The sequence below is a fragment of the Achroia grisella genome, unplaced genomic scaffold, assembly GCF_030625045.1.
Source record: "Achroia grisella isolate CSIRO2021 unplaced genomic scaffold, CSIRO_AGI_Agris_v1 utg204, whole genome shotgun sequence".
Lineage (NCBI taxonomy): Eukaryota > Metazoa > Arthropoda > Insecta > Lepidoptera > Pyralidae > Achroia > Achroia grisella.
In genome coordinates this window covers 3,071,365-3,090,949 of record NW_026712703.1, presented here as the reverse complement: position 1 = coordinate 3,090,949, position 19,585 = coordinate 3,071,365, and the positions used below count along the sequence as shown (strand labels likewise).

At 32.0% G+C, this 19,585-nt stretch overlaps 1 protein-coding gene across 3 annotated transcripts; it reads left to right on the top strand.

The window, feature by feature from the left end:
- Positions 1–137: 137 nt before the first annotated feature.
- LOC131841879 (uridine phosphorylase 1) lies at positions 138–18,623 on the top strand. 3 transcript variants are annotated; one of them, XM_059190238.1, is made up of 10 exons: positions 231–266; positions 8,527–8,705; positions 10,070–10,193; positions 10,591–10,752; positions 12,799–12,984; positions 13,211–13,349; positions 14,026–14,102; positions 14,827–14,943; positions 15,900–15,973; positions 16,780–18,623. In XM_059190238.1, the coding sequence occupies exons 2-10, from the start codon at positions 8,533–8,535 to the stop codon at positions 16,886–16,888; spliced, it is 1,161 nt and encodes a 386-aa protein (XP_059046221.1). In that variant the 5' UTR covers positions 231–266; positions 8,527–8,532; the 3' UTR covers positions 16,889–18,623. The 3 variants fall into 3 exon arrangements, with proteins under 3 accessions (XP_059046222.1, XP_059046221.1, XP_059046220.1); XM_059190237.1 differs by lacking the exon at positions 231–266 and adding an exon at positions 6,305–6,523; XM_059190239.1 differs by lacking the exon at positions 8,527–8,705 and having other exon boundaries at positions 138–266.
- The last annotated feature ends 962 nt before the right edge of the window (positions 18,624–19,585 follow it).

Sequence of the window (19,585 nt, the reverse complement as noted above, 5' to 3'; positions counted from 1 at the left end):
ACATAGTAGATACATCTACTATCAAGCGGCAGTGTCCACGCGCAAAGCCTCTGCGCAAGTGTCACGTCCCGCCCGCGCCCTGTCGAGGCTGGGTGGGAAACCCTTGTTGACAGCAAACAGTCGCCCTTAGCCTGTTTTTGCCGTAACACCCATCGATCCACGCCGTTTTGTACAACGAATATCGGTCAGAACGTTAATTCTTAGATATAGTGTGTAGTGTCAGTGCTGCTTACGATGTCCTTCGATAAAGATGAACTCCGTGATGAGTAAGTACCACACGAATCACCAATGTTAAATGATTTTTTGTCGACGCCCGATGTCTGCATATTGGGTAGGTACTAACGATATGGTTAAGTAAATTAATTATTTGTCAATAGGGATAGGCATCTACCAGACCCTTAATTATCTAAAAAGACTTAAACACTGACTCATGTAGTCTTAAATTTAAATTACCTAGTGCATTAGATACGTACATTTCCTACTTAAAAAATATAATTATAAAAGGTGCTAGGCAAAGACTTTCGGTAAGTATTATTATACATTTAACTACAACTTATAGATAATATGCAATAGAAAAGAGCTACAGGTATGTTACGTGCCTAGATGCCTGCTATCTAGCTAGAACACGGCAACCTTTGAAATGACAAAGAATAAAGTGTTCTATCACAAACATTAATCCTTACTAACACCCAATACGCGTGGACCTCCCCATCTATTGGTAACCTAATTTTTCTTGTAGGTACTCGTGTTAAAATAAGTATTCTTACCACGTAGCCTGTGTTAGAGATCCGACTTGACATTTAATTTCGTATCTCAATAATATTTATTTAAAAAACGGAGGATGTATCAGAATTAAACTTAAGTATTTACTAAAGTTATAAAATTATTATACATCAAATATTTTATTAGGATAAAAAGTGATCCAGTTATGGGACGATTCTCGTTTCATTCGATATAATCGGGAAATCGAGATAATGTAAGCTTGCCGTTGAGAAATAACTGATTCGACATTTTGAGAAACGAACTTGATTTTCACTTGGAATAATGTTATGTTCGACTTTCTTTTGAATTCGCGAGAACGGCACCATAATCTGGGATTTACCGCAACCAATTTTATTGAAAGGAAAGATGAAAAATTCATTTCTCTACACTAGTCACATGTTATTTACAATGAATAATGTATTAATTGGAAAATGAAATTAATCAGTAGGTACCATACACATTATACACACTAATGAGTGGAGTGACGCCATTTATGGTAAAAAGTATATCTTGGGCCGCTGTGTCAAACGTACGCTGTGGTAAGAACCCATACGGTTACGCTCTTTATTTTGTGTTATGGCGTGTCACACGACTGCTCATAGAGTACCTACCTATTCAAATAAGGTTTTGTATCGTGCCCTTATATCTATTGTGTGCATGGGCCAGCGGGGAGGGGACTGGTAAATCTATATGCTTTTCTATGAAATATTAAGTGTTACAATGCGTTAACATATATATATATATATAAGCTGCGGCCAAGTCATCTCATGTATTGATTCCGAGATCATTAAACGGAAAGGTTCAGATACTAATAATATTTTCGTTACGTGTCGTCTTTAGAATTGACGGAGATACATATACCTATCTATAATTTTTCTAAACAAGAAGTCTAACAACTTATCATGAATGTAGGCAGCTGGTAAAATCCATACAATGTTGAGTTAACAAAAGAGAGGTCTCATTTTAATTAATACAAACTTACTTGTGAAATTCTGCAAGCTAACAAAGGTTTGACGGTTACGGCAGTTGTGCAACGACGCCGTCGGCCCTTTTATGCTATACAAACGTCTTTTGTTGATTCGCCCTGTTGATCTAATGAATATAAAATGATAAAGGAATAAATATAAATTCGTGGAAATAAAGCATGTACAAATTGCTGTATTTGATATAAAATGGAGGTGAGTATCAAGGTATATTCCAGTGTTTACGAATAACCATAATTACCTAGTAGGTGTAGGTATGTAGGTACATACTATTGTAAGAAAGTAAAAATTGAACAATGTAATTACTTTTATTGTTTTTGCACAAACATCGCGACATTCGATACATTACCTAGTCGATATATCGAAACTCGTTTAGAGTAACATATAAGAATACTTGTAGATGTAGAGATAGAATTGGATTAATCTTACTAAAGCTGAGGTGCCTGCGAATGTGCTATAGGCTGTATATTTAAGGCGATTTGTAATCGATCTCAAAATACGTATATTTCTGCTTACAGCAATTTTGATATAAGGTACCTGGGTCGAATATGGCCACGTTAAGGTTTGACACAATAACGTATTTTATAACAATGAAAAGATACAAATAAATATTTATTTGATAACGTATTTATTTAGGTAGGTAATATATCGCGGGCACGGAAAAACCTAGAAACGGATAGGTTAGAATTTGTGTTAATTTTTTTAAAAGTTGGGAATATGGCCATATTTCCGACAGTGTATGTGAATATGGCCAGGTGATGGCCATATTAATAGTATGAACTGACTATCAAGGTAATTTCTATTTGCAAGGGAACTTAGTGCTATAAATAAAATTAATTTATTGAAACAACATGTTTTATCTAATATAGGAACAAAAAAAAAGACATCTCAGAACAAAAATAATCTTTTACATTAGTAATTAAGTAACTAATTGCTGTAATAACACAATTTGAAACCACATTATCTTAAGTTTGCACTCAGTCTGAATCTTAATATTTCAGTCTTCACTCGCATTTCACGCAAATAAAGATTTCTTTATCATTGGATGTAATGTCCAACACATTCTTTATGGACGTATGAAGCACATTTGATGCAAAGTCTCATGTCGGCGACTTCATCTCTATCACAAACAAAACAATACCAACTTTCTTGGGTACGAGACGCCAGCTCCTTTTATTTCTGATTACTAAGAAGTGCTTTCCTTCCTAATTTGGATTTACTTTTCTTTTTCTCTGTAAGATATCGTCGAAGTGTTCGTCTGGGAACTTTAGTGTTTGGCAGCAGATAAACCCCCGCAACAACCTTCATTTCACCAATTTTGAAGACTGCTATTGCTGATTTCATATCAGATTCTGACCAATTTCCTCTGATCTGTTTTGTATGTATGTATCATGGAGCCATATTCTGCAAGGAAAAAGAAATAAATAAAATTGAGAAAAACAACAACAAAACAAAGCAGTAGGTGCCCAAAATATGGCCACTGGTCATATTTTCAGTCGTACTCGATATTTCACTTAAAAGATAAAAACTAATACTATACAAAAGGAAGCTTGAGAATGAACATATACATATGAAGTATGAATACTAATGACAAAAATAGATTAAATGCTCTTAAGTAAAAGTCAACAAAAACAAAGAAAATCATCGAAGCTTACAAGTGAATATTTGTATCCGTGAGACGTGGTTTCACTTCGACTACCATTGCGTGGCTAACGGGGCTGCAGGGAAGATGGCAGCGACGCCTGAGCATTACTCACACATAACGTATATAAATAAAACTAGCTGTACCCGCGACTTCGTCCGCGTAAAATAGTGAACTTGACTAAATAATGAAAAAAATATTTAATGATCTAACCCAATAAAAGCCAAATGAAAAAGTTTCATCATTTCATCTTCAAAAATGATACTTTCATACATAACTAACATACATAACTCTTTCAACCCCTTATACTTCTTTTCTTAATATATATTTAATAATTAGGCTAAAAATTAAACTTCAAGCTTCTAGCTTTAAAAACGACAATATTTGCATGTAAACATATGACTCTCTTTTAAATTCCTTACAACCCATTTTTCTTTATTTATATTTAATCAACAGCCTAAAAATCAGTTTCAGGCTTCGAAAATGGCGATATATCTATACAACCTTGCACCTTTCAATCCCCTTACAACCCTTTTCCACAATAAAAAATAGGGTCTTCTAGATTATATGTTCTAAATTTCATTTAAATCGGTTCAGTAGTTTTGGCATGTAAGCGAGATCGAGAGTTATAATATTAGTGAGGTATATAATAAATAAACCCAAAAAAGCCAATGAAAACAGTTTGATCGTTCTAGTTTAAAAAGTCATGAATGTACATAAAAATTTTGATCCCCTATTTTATTGTACACCCTTAAGGGTAAAATTATTACAAACTATGAATCATCATCTCATCATCTTATATTTTAGGTTGGTCAATCATCACCAACCTAAAATATAAGTTTCAAGCTTCTAGCTTTAAAAATGACGATTCTTAAGTACAACCGTGTTTTTTTAACGTCAGGAATAAATCTTCGTAGAGGCCCACCGGCTTAGGGGCCAAATGGGGACTGCCGGATTCATATCGGCCAAAAACCTGACGACTATTCCTCCTCGAACATCGGTTAGCCGCAGCGCAGTACCAGCAACGTGGCGATGGCTCGACACATCTCGCGGTCTTGTGGCCGCCCTGACCACGGCGATAGCACCTATCGCTGCAGTCTTCCCCTGCAGTACACCGTTGGCCTACGTGTCCCCTGAGCAAGCACCTTACCTTAATCCGACCCGCCTGGATTAGGGTTTAGGCTGCTGCAACCGGGCATCGCACCCAGTTTGAGCCCACGCCGGAGGGAGTGCACCGGACCTCGCCCGCCTGTATGCTTGTATCCGCGCATCCTCCCACTCGCGGCAACGACGTTCTCAGATGTTACTGAGTCGTCCAGATCACATAGTCTCAGCTCAGCCGATTTCTCCGGCCTGGTGACCCGGACCTTTTCTACTGGCAAGATCACTAACCTTGCGGCTAGTGAGTTCGCTTTGTCGCCGGCGCCTGGCACTTTTAGGTTGCGACATCCAGTCACACCCAGCCAGAACCGTAGGTCGGACAACCTCGTATGCATGGCATGTACCCTTTCAACCCCTTATAACCCTTCTATCGCTTCCAAAAGTATCCTATGTGCTTTCTCAAGATCTAGACTAATTGTGTACCAAATTTCACTTATATCTGTTCAGTAGTTTTGGCGTGTAAGTGAGACTGACAGGCAGACAGAATTACTTTTACAGTTATAATATTAGTAAGGTATTTAATAAACTAACTAAATTCAATAGAAAAGTTTCATAGATCTGGCTCCAAAAATGGCGAATTTACCTAAAATCTTTCATCCCCTATTTTATTTTACCCCCTTAAGGGTAATTTTATACAAATTTTGAATGTCATATTCATTTATATTTAATCAACAGCCTCAAAAATAGGTTTCAAGCTCCTGGCTTCCAAAAAGACGAATTTACATAAAAACTTTCATCTCCTATTTTATTTAAGCTCTTAAGGCTAACATTTTTATAAACTTTGATGGCCTATTTATTTATATTTAATCAACAGCCTCAAAAATAAGTTTCAAGCTTCTAGCTTCAAAATGACGAATTTACAATAAAACTTTCATCCCCTATTTTATTTTACCCCCTTAAGGGTAATATTTTTATAAAATTTCATGGCTTATTTATTTATATTTAATCAACACCCTCGAAAATAAGTTTCAATCTTCTAGCTTCAATAATAACGAATTTACATAAAAAATATCCCCTAATTTATTTAACCCCCTTAGGGGTAACATTTTTAAAAACTTTGTATGTCATATTTATTTATATTTAATTAGCAGCCTCAAAAATAAGTTTCAAGCTTCTACCTTCAAAAATGACGATTCTTCCATACAATCTTTCAACCCCATACAACCCTTTTTTCGCATTAAAAAGTATATGTCTTTTCTCAGGGTCTACACTATCTGTGTACCAAATTTCATTTAAATCGGTTCAGTAGTTTTGGCGTGAAAGCGAGACAGACAGACAGACAGAGTTAGTTTCGCATTTATGATATTAGTAAGGAAGTAAGGATTTTAAATGGCGCCATAGTTTTGGTCCTGTAGGGGTATAGTCATATTTTCAGGCTGGTCATATTCGACCCAAGGTACCTTATATGTAAAAAACATAATAATTGATACCTATTTGATACCTGTAATAGGTATCAAGTATTATGTTTTAAGTTATTTATATATCAAAATTTCCCGATTCTTATTTAACTTTATATTGAGCTAAATAATAAATAAGAACAATATATTTGTAGAAAGATTATACAAATGTAACAACGGAACGACCATGAAGAACTCAATTGTTGTAATGTTATCGTTAATAACAATAACTGCAATATGATCTTGGTTACTTCCAAGTACCTACTACCTACGCAGTCGTTCTGTTAAAATCGCTTGAGTGTTTGCTAGGTTTCTTTTATTGTACAGTGTGTAATATCACGATAGTTCGCGGCCAATGGATGACGACTTCGCACGTTATGTCAGACGACATTCAGTTGCGTACGATTCATCATTCCAACGTATGTTATTGCTATTAATTGTGGTAGTAAACTACTCGGTATTTGAAAGCTGATGCGACAGTACGTTATAAAGAGTCAGTGCTTGTTCTGTGTGTGATTGTTGTTTATTTATTTATGGTATATGGTGAAAATATTTCCGCGTAATATTTGTGCTTGAAAGTAAGTAATACAAGGACTACAAGGACAACTACATAATATATATAATTAACATTCAGAGATTTTATTTGCGATTTAGCTTTTAAAGAAAACAAGAGACCATAAATGTTTTATGTTCAGGTATAACAAAATTTAATGACATGTTATGTACAAATATTATTATATAAAAAGTCTTTTAATAAGTATGTAGTAATTTTAGCTATAATATAGTAATAGAATTAATGTAGTAAATAATTCTTGTACTGACTATTTATAGGCAGAAAAAATAATGTTACTAATAATTTACATTTAGGAATCTGTCATTTGCCTTGAAAAAGTACCTAAAGTATGAAACTTTTTTACTTAATTGCATTATTGCTATATTATGCGTAACTACTTCCGTAAAGCAAAACTGCCGAATCCGATTTTAAATATTCATTAGTTTCAAACAGTGACTATGGAAGTTTTGACGTTTTGAGTTTTACGATTGACCCTTGGGTCAATCGTTTATTTATCAAATAATATTCTATGTCTAAGTAAAATATAGAATAGAATTAATCTACATTCTAGATACAATATTTCTACGTAAATCAAGTTGGGTCGTACAGGGTCATAGGATAAACTACAAATTGAGCATGATTTATTGTGCTAATAAGTGACATTTGGTTACAAATATAACAATAAAAAACATAATAAATTAAAATAGTTAGAGGAATATTTTTATTTTGTTTTCGGGTATGGCGAAAGCCAAAAAGAAGAGAAAGGAAACCCCTATTTTAGGGTATTTCGCCAGACAGGAATATTAAAAATACGTAGCTATTTTTATACCCAAATATATAGGTATAAACAAATAGATTAAATTTTTAGCAATGTCAAATCAAAAACATAAGATAGGTTTATATTTGGTACTATAAATTATTAATTTACACTTCTGATATAAAATATATCCATTTTTTGGTTGAAATAGGATATAAAAAATAACGGTATTGTATTAATTTTATTTATAAAAGAAAATATACAGCAGTTTCCAAATTTGATATCTTGGAATCTAGGATTTTGAGTTTCAGTGTGTGTCTATAATCGATATTATTACGACTACTGAAGATCCTTATGAAAAAACTGGATTATTTGCAATAGATGTGTCATATATCTACGTAAAAATGTCTGACGTAACTATTTTATAAATAAGTTTATTTTTTTATCAATAAATTTTATTATTCTTCTTTTCCCTAAATTGTCAGTGACATGCTCATAAAATATTCCAGTAATTTTGTTAGGTACAACAACACCTTTACAAACAACTTTTCTGCAATTCGTTATCATAAGCAAAATTGTCTGTTAGTAAAAAACACTTATTGCTCACTTATCATGGATCGTGTAAACATAATAGATACTTAGTGTGTATCACCTTTGACATATCGCAGCTGCAACTCTCAGTTTATTCACGTATATTTGTCAACTGAAATGACTTAACATAACCTTGAGCGGATTATTTGTTTGTAAATAACGCGTGTGGTTTTTCTGAGTTAAACTTGAGTGTCAGATAGCTATCTATTGATAATTTTTACCAAATAAATATAATAAGATGAATCATGTAACCTTATGTTAATAGTTAATGTCCACATGAGACAACTGAATATTGAAATAATAATTTTCCGAGATTAGATATGTGTCTTCCAATTCATTGCATTTAATTTATTTCTAAACCAGAAATATAAATTATTTATTCAGCAGGTTCAATGGAGTGGTCACTTCTTTCTATATATGTTCAATTATATATCATGTAAAATATATTTCTAACTCTTCTGTAATAGAAACACGAAAAATAAACCAAATTAATCAAATACGGCGGTATACTTATTCCCTGAGGGTTTGAATGGCTGTCCGCATGCATTCAAATCCTCAATTAGTAAGGAGGAAGTCAGGTATTTTCATATGGACGTCGGTAGTTTAGAATACATGCGACTACCCGATTTGTGACCAACAGTCGTGAAGATATTTTTTATTATTTGATATTGCCTGATTAGTTGACAATGCCGTGTAACTGCGAAATGGATGCGGCAAGTGGCTGCAGAGAACATAATGTTGCGTGCGAGGCGAAGCTGGATAGTTTACCTGGAGAGCTCAATGAGCGTCGTCCGCACAGGAGAACGTATGACGCCGACGAAACCGAACCTGTTGCCGATAATGAAGAATATATTGTTAGGTTATTTATTTTTATTTTACTTTTTCTTTATGGTGCTGGAACTACGTTCATTTTTTTGGCCATTTACATCTGTAGGTTTTACTTTCGTGAGTACCTGAGTAGTAGTTAAGTATAAATACTTAGACGGACAGGACCTATACCTATATTTAGTTAGGTACGCACTAAGTATATTTAAACCTCGGAGCTGCAGATTACAGAAATGTCATGTTTTTTCTTTTTTTAAAATTTAAGCAATTTGAATTAAAATGAACAGAATTCGGTTCTAATATTAGGTAGAGCCTTAAATGAAAGGTGAGAGTCATAAAAGAAATGAGTAGATATAACGATGTAAAGTATGATGATGAGACACGTAGGTATAAAGTATGATAGACATACATATGAGTGAGTAGATAGACAATACAACTAGCTGTATGAAAGCTAGCTCTGGTTCTAGTTATATGAAAACGACCCGTTTCACTACTAAACTCATGCATTGATTGTACAAAAACTATTTATAGATGTCGAACTCACTACGGTATTAGAATGCTATCTGCAATGCTGTTTTTATCTATACAATTATAAATTTTGTTAAATCAAGTAGACGATTCAGAACAGATAGTTAAAATATAGTTTAGGATATAAAAGTCATGATTATGTGCTTTAGCTATCTATAGGATATAAAAGGGTTAGCTCATATATGTTATGTAAAACCTGCCATTGAACATGCACCGCTGCATTATGTAATTCTGTTGATATGAATTCTCGTTAGCAGCAGATTAAAATTAAACAATTAGCAATGTAATAACAAATAATAGTTACGATAAAGTTAACATGCTCAGTGTCGTGATCCTAAACATCTTAATGATAAACCTTTCCGTTACTTTATTTGAAAAAAATATTACTAAATCCTAAATTAAATAATAGTAATATAGAATAAGGCATATACTAACAAATTAACCTGCATATGAATGCACTAATTGTTAAATTTTAATCAAATATATTACAGGTGTTGTGTCTATAATATATAACATAACTTCGATTGAGAGTGTCATGGCCATAGGTTGGCATCATGGCAATAGATTACTATCTAGACTTAGGCCAAATAGGCGTAAGTAGAAAAAAGTACAGCTTATATTTCTGACTAACTCTCTGGTGAGGTAAACAATAATAATATACATACTAAAAATAAATCTGAGAGACGGCAGTAGGCTGGCCCCCTGTCTTCAAATATGCCTGCCCAGATATGTTGGTGACCATGATTGATTGTGAAGGAGACAGATGTAGATTGCGTTTACCATGATATCTACAGTTGACAATGTTTTCGATTGACTGTCCACATTAGTCTTAACGTATGTGTTGATACATGTCTTCCTAATTCTCAACAGGTATCCCGATGGAACAGTCCGACTACGTAATCCTAACATCGAGCTCATGGATCAGGATATCCTATACCATCTGGCTCTTGGCAGTGGATCTCATGATCTCGTGGAGATGTTTGGTGACGTAAAGGTACGTAATAAAACTACCAAAATCTTAAGTATAAATAACAAATATTGTATTAAACGTATTTTTTCTTGGCTTTTATATATAGTGTAACAAAACATGATAATGAAAGTAGAGTTTTATATATATAAATATATGCTGATGAAAAATGTGTATAAAATTGTTTATTTGTATTTCTAAACGATATTATTGAAGAAATGTATTAGTGTTTCTTATTTTACTTCGCTAATGTAATAAAGTTTTGTAGGTCAATAGCAAATGTACACAAATAAGGGACTCTACATTATCTTATCACACTGATGTCATCAATTTGTAAACAGAAATTGTGAATGTACTAGAGGTTAATAATATCTACGGCTATCAGTTACAGCAATAATGTACAGATATATATTTTTGTCCATAGTTTGTGTGCATGGGTGGGACCCCAAAGCGTATGGAACAATTTGCGTATACGATCATGGCCGAGATCGGCCATAAGCTACCTTGTGGTACCACTCTACAGGATATCAGTCAGTTCTCCTACCGGTACTCGATGTATAAAGTAGGCCCTGTGCTTTCCATTAGTGTAAGTATGCATCACATGTCTACAGATTAATTATTACATCCGTTTCCTTTAGAGGAATGACGTATAATGTAATTAGCATTGTTTAAAAAAGTACGTTGTGAATGTAACTTATTCACAACGAAGTATTTTCGATGACGACGTCTATGAGGTTGTAAAATGTCTTCTTTACTATCGAGTAAACAACAGTTCTTACAACCCCATCACGGATAACAGTTTTGTGGGTATATTATTACCGTTATTTCCCTGTATATAAACGCCGCGTCATTAATATTAAATAGCGATGACGTAGTTTCTCAAATTTATGCTTTAAATTTTATAAAATATGACAGTTATTTTGTTATTAAATATTTATTGATAACATATATATATATTTTAATCTTTTATGTATTTATTTATATTTTCACATGTATTTAGCTAATAAATGTATATATATATTTAAAGAGTATTGTATTTAAATTTTATAATGGAATTATATAGATTTTATATTTATATGTATTAACATAGATTTATATATCTAAGTCAGTACTTAGATATATAATACAATTATTATGAGGGAAATCTGTAATGTCACTAACATTTCGAGTGGAGGACGTGACGTACGCACACAGTGTAGTTGTATGCAAACATTTGATAATGCCTTGAGGGTACAATCGATTACGCACATAAAATTTTAACAATAAGTTATCGAAGAGTATGTACGAGTCTTTTATATTAATGGGAAATTCTATTAAAAGTCCCATTAATGTCCAGAATTGACAAACATTCTTTATTTATTCAGTTCGTAAGTACTTATTTAGTTAGTAAAAGTACTTTTAATAAATCGGGATGTTGATTTATAAGTCGCAAAATAACATGTAGGTATATACAACAGTATGCATGTATTTTTTACCATATGTAGGTGCTTTTGGCTAACATGGATGTCTTTTGTGGGAAAAAAATATAACTATCACAGTGCAAATATATCTGTAATCGAGTATTTTTATATTAACTTTACTGACCTTCACTTTTTATGTATTATTATGACTACTTATAGTTATAAAAATATATTGTTATGCTTGGCAACGATATTGTTACCAAATAAATATCACCAGAATTATATAAATTATTTATGCGCTATGCAAATTACATCCAGTAATACAAAAATACCTCTTGCTAGAATATTTCTTCGTTTCATTTATAGCGTGATGTCACGCTAATTAATAAGAATCAAGTACTACACATTTAAAGAAAAATAACCTTGTTATTATTTTTACAGTAATATGCTATGAAAATAATAACATGCTTACTTTTCCCTTGTTAATGAAGCTTCAAAGTTATTATTCTCGTTTCCAATAGTATCAAAAATTGATTTGCTTTTAAGTAAAGTAAGACCTTCAATTCTAGATAGAAATTACGGACCAATCACATTACAATACGTCATTTTTCACTTATTTATAATTTTGAATTACATGCTAGCAATGTTTTAATTTTATATATATTTTGATCATGAATGAACTGGAAAGGTAGTAAATAACGAGATGAATGCGAACAGGGATGAATGGAAGAGGAAAACATATTACGCCGAATAAATATGATGAGGAAGAAGAAGATGTGTCTTTTGTGATCGATCAATATTATATATTTTTTTTAAGTTAACTAAAATATATCGTTGTTGTTACCACAAAACAGAGGTTGCTGCAAACTAATGTTAGGTTAAGAATCTTGCTTAAATATAGTACGTAGGTTTAATGTTTGTTTAAGATGTTAAGGATTTTTTTATTGTGCATTGTTTTTATTTCTTTAAACATGGTTAGTCAACTTTCTACAAATAATATCTAATAGATTCAAATTAATAGACACACTGTTCGCCATAATATTATTCACGGAATCACAGCCTAGGCTTTTAGTTTCTATACAATTATGTAAATTGTATATGTAAATATTTTCTTATCCACATCTGAGCAATTTATTAAACAAAGGTACAGTTGTTAGTATATGTAACTATAGTTTATAATAAAATTGAGTGTCACCATAGAAATTGATTTATTTTTGTGTACATGATTTTAGCACGGTATGGGTATACCTTCAGTGGGGATATTGCTCCATGAAGTCATTAAGCTGATGTATCACGCTCGGGTCCGGGATCCCGTTTTCTTTAGAATCGGTACATGTGGTGGTATTGGCTACGAAGGCGGCACCGTAGTAATATCTGAAGAAGCAGTAGATGGAGCATTGAAGAATGTGCTTGAAGTGGTATGTTGTCGAAATTATTCACAGTTTACCTAATTTCCCGTGTCTCATGTTATATAACTAAAAAAAGTTATGTTGTCATTAAAAAGTTTTCACCAGATGTAACAGTTTGATAATGAAATAAGTATTAAAGTTTACTCCAAATTAAAAAAAAACTCTTAAAATGTGACTCTACAAATTAGATCTATCAAGAAAGAGATTGTTAAGAATTATATTGTTGCGATTTCAGACTGTTTTAGGCAAAAGCGTGCAGCGTCCTGCAAAACTCGATCGACGTCTAGCCCGGGAGCTGAAAGGATTGGCTGATCCGGAAGATCCGTATGATACTGTTACCGGCAAGACAATGTGCACTTATGATTTTTATGAAGGTATGATTTGAACTCTTTGTATAATATAATTTTTCCCGTAAAGATCATACAATGTCAAGTTCAAGACGGCCTCAATACTTCATATACTTACAATGTTTCTGGCGTTATAGGCGGCGTTCTACCTTCAGGGAAGTCGAATAGTTGTTTGTCTGTCTTATGGCCTTAAATAATTAAGGAAATACTGAGTGAAGACTGAATGCAGAAGTTGATAATGAGTGACCAGACATTCATTTTGAACTGAATTTTAAACAAGGAAATCTTTATAATTGCATTTTTACATCTTTGCCTACTTTATGAAAGCTATATGTTATAATTAAAACTATGTTATAATTATTCTATTGTCTAAGATAAGGGGATAATGTTTCATTATTTGTTGCTTATCTATATAACTTATTGTTAAACACATTTTCTTCTAATTTTAAAAACATGTATTACATTTGCACTCATGTAGGTACTGTATATAGCTATTAGGTCTGCCGATAATTATTTCTCAACCGCTAGTTTAATTTCATGTACATAAAAGGTTTTTATTACACACGTTAGTGGAGTCTTGTGTTTGATAAAGTACAGGTATTTTGTTAAATTTTCGGCTACGGCTACGACATAGAAATTAACTGAAGCTTAAATAGCTTCGGTTTACTTCAATGACGTGTGAATGTTTATTTTAATCTTTCAGGTCAAGGCCGATTAGATGGTGCATTTTGTGACTTCACTGAGGCAGACAAAATGGAGTACTTAGAAGGTATTCACAAGGTATGAATTGCTCTAAATAATCTCATGTATGTTTAGCAAATGGTAATCCTTAACTTTACATAGTCACAAAATTAAGGCTTCGAACATTGCTGGGGTATGACGGTAGAGAACGATATATAATACATATTTCATAGACTGCAATTTTGCCCTATGGACCGGACTATAATATTTTATAGAGATTGTAATTTTCGCCTATGGACATGACATGACAACGTTGAGATTATAGAATATCTGTTTTATTATGTCATCGCTCACTGATATGTTGATACTTCTATTCTTAATTTGATTTTACTAAACTGAATTATGTTGATTCACTTGGAGAATTTTTTGACATAATATATCTAGCTATGTCTATTCTCAGGATATTAAATATGATATGGAGATAGTTCATGACATATTTTTAAAAATACATTCAGTCCTTTAATTCTGAAAATGTAACTACACTATTGTATTACTAAAATATATTTTTTACGGCTTTGTTATATTTGTTTATTCATTATTATTTCATGGAATAGGGACATAATACTCTTTGTTTTTTTACTAAGTCAACATGACTACAAGTAGACGGATTAACGTTCAACCAAAGTACCTTTGAGTATTGTTTTTTTCTAATATGAATAAGTATTCATTAAAAGTGCACAAAGCAGGTATTATTTGGCATATTTTTATTAAAATGATTATTTTTTATTGTATTTATTACGTAGAATATTGTATACATTCGTAGGCGGGTGTGGTGAACATCGAGATGGAGTCGCTGGCGTTCGCTGCCTTGACTCATCACGCCGGCATCAAAGCGGCAGTCGTTTGTGTGACGCTCCTCGACAGGTTGAAGGGTGACCAGGTACATCTAATTTATATTATTATTTCATATACTCGAATCAAAACACGTATGAATAATGTTTGTACGGTAAATAGTTATTTATCAAAAGTGTTCTATTTAATGTAGAACTAATTATTTTTTATAGATTCGCTGATGATACGAAAAATACATTTATAAATATTAGTGATTGCATGTCTGAACATGTGGTCGATATAATAACTCTATAAAAACATATTGAAATATAAGATGAAAGGAACAATTAAGGTTTTAAGAAACAAACTTCACTTCTTCTTCTTCCTTCTATCTTTACATTCTCTCCCTCGTACTGTGCAGAGCGGGACGATAGAACTGGACGGTGGTGTGTTGGAGGTGGTAGAACCTTATAACAACTTAAAATAGTAATTGTTAAATTCACATGAAACAAGAAGCTCACTATTGTAATTCTAAGCTTCTAAATAAATAAAGAAAATAAAATTGTGTGTGGGACTGTGTGTACTGTGCAGCCAACGATTATGGTAATTATAGTAGTAACAGTACCTATATTTTAAAGTATATTTCGTATCAAAGTATGTATGGTAGCAGAAGGCTAAAAATACGAAATATCGTGCCAACCAGCGGCCCGAATGTAAGGAGTCCTATACAAATGAAATTGACGGAAATATCGTCACATTGTTATTTAGTTACTGGTAACATATGATATCAAGAAATCGTATACCAATAACACGGAGCAAGTAACCACTACATTTTAACCTATAGCTATTATTGTATTATATTATTATTGTTATACTATTGTAGTATTATCTTATCTGAGCTAAAACTAAATATTGTTTTGAGTCAATTTGTGTCTGATGTTATAATTATTTTTCTCAAATACTCACAGCAATAATAATACGTTGAATAATCAAGTAAAACTTTTGAGGTCAACCCTAAATGTCGTGAACTTAGATATTTTATTCTTTTATATTTATTATTTATAGGTATTAGCTCCGAAAGAAGTTCTAGACGAATGGCAACAACGTCCGACGAAACTTGTTTGTCGCTACATTAAAAGGTAATAATATTGCTTAAATATTTTATATAGTTTGAAGAATGTACTTGTCTGTAATATAGTTCTAATGCTGTTGTATTTTTACTATTATAATGAAATTAATTTTGCACATTGATATAGTAGGTATCGAAATCGTTTGGCTGATTTGTGTCTAAATATTTAATCTGAATATTTATGCATATAATACAGTTTTCAACTAATACTTTAGATATTTCATTAATATTGCCTTTTGAGTCATTTACTTTTTAGCTTATCTTTATTGTGTTCGAATTATAAAGTGGATTCTGAAATTTTTAGAGTAATCTTTTATTGTCAACTTCTACTACAAACTACTTACTGTTATGCTATTGTTCTATTTACTTTTTTTTAAATGTTTATTTCACCTAATATATACTGTCCCTGGTGGCATGAAACTACAGGTAATACGAGCGTCGCATATTGGAGTATTGTCCGTGACAATCTTTAGATAAATAAGCGACAATTATCGCTTATAACGTATAATAAGGTGGTTCGTCAGTTCTTCAGTAGTCTAGCGGTTTAGCACATCGCCTTAATTCTGATGGTCGCGGGCTCGATTCCTCGCACGGCACAAACATTTGTATTCATGAGTATGATTTGTATTAGTCTGGGTATTTTTTATGTATAATATTTGTAGCAGTAATGTATATTGTATATAGTATCCATAACACAAGCTTTAATTGCTTAACTTGAGTCTAGACAGCGTTGTCTGAATTGTCCTGAGATAATTTATATTATTTTAAATTTTTATTACATAAAAAAATAGATCAAATGTTTTGGTTACTTCACAGATACCTTCAAATGAAGGGACGCCTGTCATTAGATGGGCACGGCTCGGTTGCAGTAAAGAGTCCCCGCCGTTTCAAGCTGGTGCAGCAGGAATCGGAGAACTACGATTAATGCGACAACTCACATTTTGTATCCCAGTAGCAATTTCATATGCTTATGTGAATATGTATTATTGGTTACGCTTGTTATAAGATTAGATTAGAAGTGAAAAAAATGTTTAACGGCTTATTTTGTTAAACGTTGAGTTTTGTACTTAATCTCGAAGTACCTACAATTTTAATGTTAATAATACATTTTATAAATTAATAGGAACTACCAAAAATTATTCAATGACAATGGTAAAATGCATAAATATTAAATGACATTCTGGTGGCCTAGACATAATATAAAACGATAAGTATGGTATGTACTGGGTTAATTGTAGAGTACCAAGCCAGAACTGCAACAAGACACAAATATAAAAATAAATATGGAAATTTTCTTAATAGAGAGGTTAAGTTTACTTTGGATAAAGATTTCAAAAAATTTTTTCGACATTCCACTTTACTTTTTGTATACTTTACATTAGTTTCATGAATATAATCAGAGACGTTCAGATTGTTATACTCTATACGATAAATTTTGTAGGTATATGAAGAGAAAATGGATAATAGGTATGTTATAAGTAGATACGGGGACATCTAATACTACATGAACTGCAGCCGCAACCGACTCCTGTTTATGTAGTGCATTATTCAGCACAAAAGGATTCACATAATGTGGTTGACGTTACGAGGTAACAGGAAAGTCATAAATCAAAAATAGTAATAATGTTTATTGAAATGCCTAGTGTAGTGTCTAAGTCACCAAGTGTTTTCCAGCTGATAGATATATTTATGATTTTACCATAGCCTGCTCAAGGTTTGATTCTTTGACTTCTATATGACTCTCTAGACAATTTGTTATAGGTACTACAAATTTTGAAACTTGTTGATACATATGTATCCATGTATTGTCGGTTTCACTACGCATCATGTATATCACTGCCTGTATAGTTTTAATAGCGTAGTGGAATATCTACAATAATTGTTTTGAAATTAATTTGCTTGGTAACGTTTGATGTTCAGTATCGTAATAAGTAACTATTGCCACTGCTAATATTTGTGTTAAAAATAGTATTTATGTGGATATACATAGGCGGAATTATTTTTAATGTTAAATAATATCTAGGAAATATTTGAGTGTATGTTTAACATTTGAAAATCGATATTTCACTTGATGTTTGTTCACGGTCCTTTCTTCTCTTGGTAAATTTGCTATTCACTTTTAAAAGTTGATATACTATTGTATTTTATATATTATATTTAGCTTCAAGACGAATTGTAGGTTTTTAATATTATTGTGATGCATATTGCAGTATATTTATACAGCTCATGTTTATTTTAATATTATAAATGCAAAAGTATGTTTCTTCGTATGTTATGCTTTAAACACTTAACGGCTTAACCAAGTGGCATTAACTTTGACATATATGTATGTTGGATGGTATAGATCATAGGCGCATAGACTTTGTATGCCGGTTAATCATATTTAGAAAAATAATAAACTAAAAAAAATTATCAACTCCTAAGGTTTACAGTTTTTATAGCTTTTGCTGTATTAGATGGAATGACAGAATAAATATGCCCATCATAAATGTTTTAGGTATTTATTCTGTGATGCGTGTGATGATAAAACTTTACATGAAACCAGAATTATTTAGACATTTCATTCAAAATTAAACTTGGTCTGATTGGTATAGTTGTTCTTCAGGTATTCCATATTTATTATACCGTTTGGATTTACCACCACTAGTAAAAGATATCACTATCAGCATAATTAGATATATCTATATACCTAATAATGCGGTAGAATCTATAATTATTTTCAAATATATGTAGTATCTAGCTTGAGAATAGATTTTAAACATGATAAGCTACTAAAGCTTAATGTGCTTAGGAATTGTAAGAACTTATAAATTAAAAAGTGTGTTCGTAGGTAAAATTTTTTATATTTACAAATATTTTCTTTAAGTATTTTTGTTTTTGATGATAAAACGGTAATTTATGTATTATTCAATATCCTCAGTTTACACCTTGATATATATCTATATATATAGGTATACATATTATCATAATGAATGAAATTTCAATTTTGAAGTACTATAAGTACTTCATAATTGAAATTATATTCATATATATACAATATGTACTTATTTTGAATAATCTATCAGTTATAAAAGTTTTTGACACACTTATAAAACCAACTACCTGACGTGCGTCAGCTACCTTTGTCTGCATCAAATCTTCCCAGTTTAAAATGCAACACTTTAAATTGCAGCTCCGCTCTTTTTGGCCGTAGCCTGTTTATTACCTAGTTGACTATTTTTTCCCTAAGACTTATCTAAGAACATTTATACTAAAATTTATCAAAATTCTGCTGTATAATTGTTAAGGAGTAACACACAGATATAGTTAATTTGAGAGACTCTTGTTATATGTTTAAATTTACTTCGCTCTATCAATACATAAATCAGGAAACTATTTACTGAAAATGAACTAAGTATTTAATTATCTTGATATTTATTCTTACATCTTTTACTTTAAACTCTTATTGTCCTAAAAGAAACATAACTAGGTATCTAACAACCATGAATAGCTGTGAACTGTAAACGGAGGTAGGTAAAATGATGTACATTATGAACTCATAGTCTTTATTACATCACAGAAACTGGCTCAATACCTACCAAGACAGTGACAAAATTGTCATAAATACCTAAATGTAATGTAC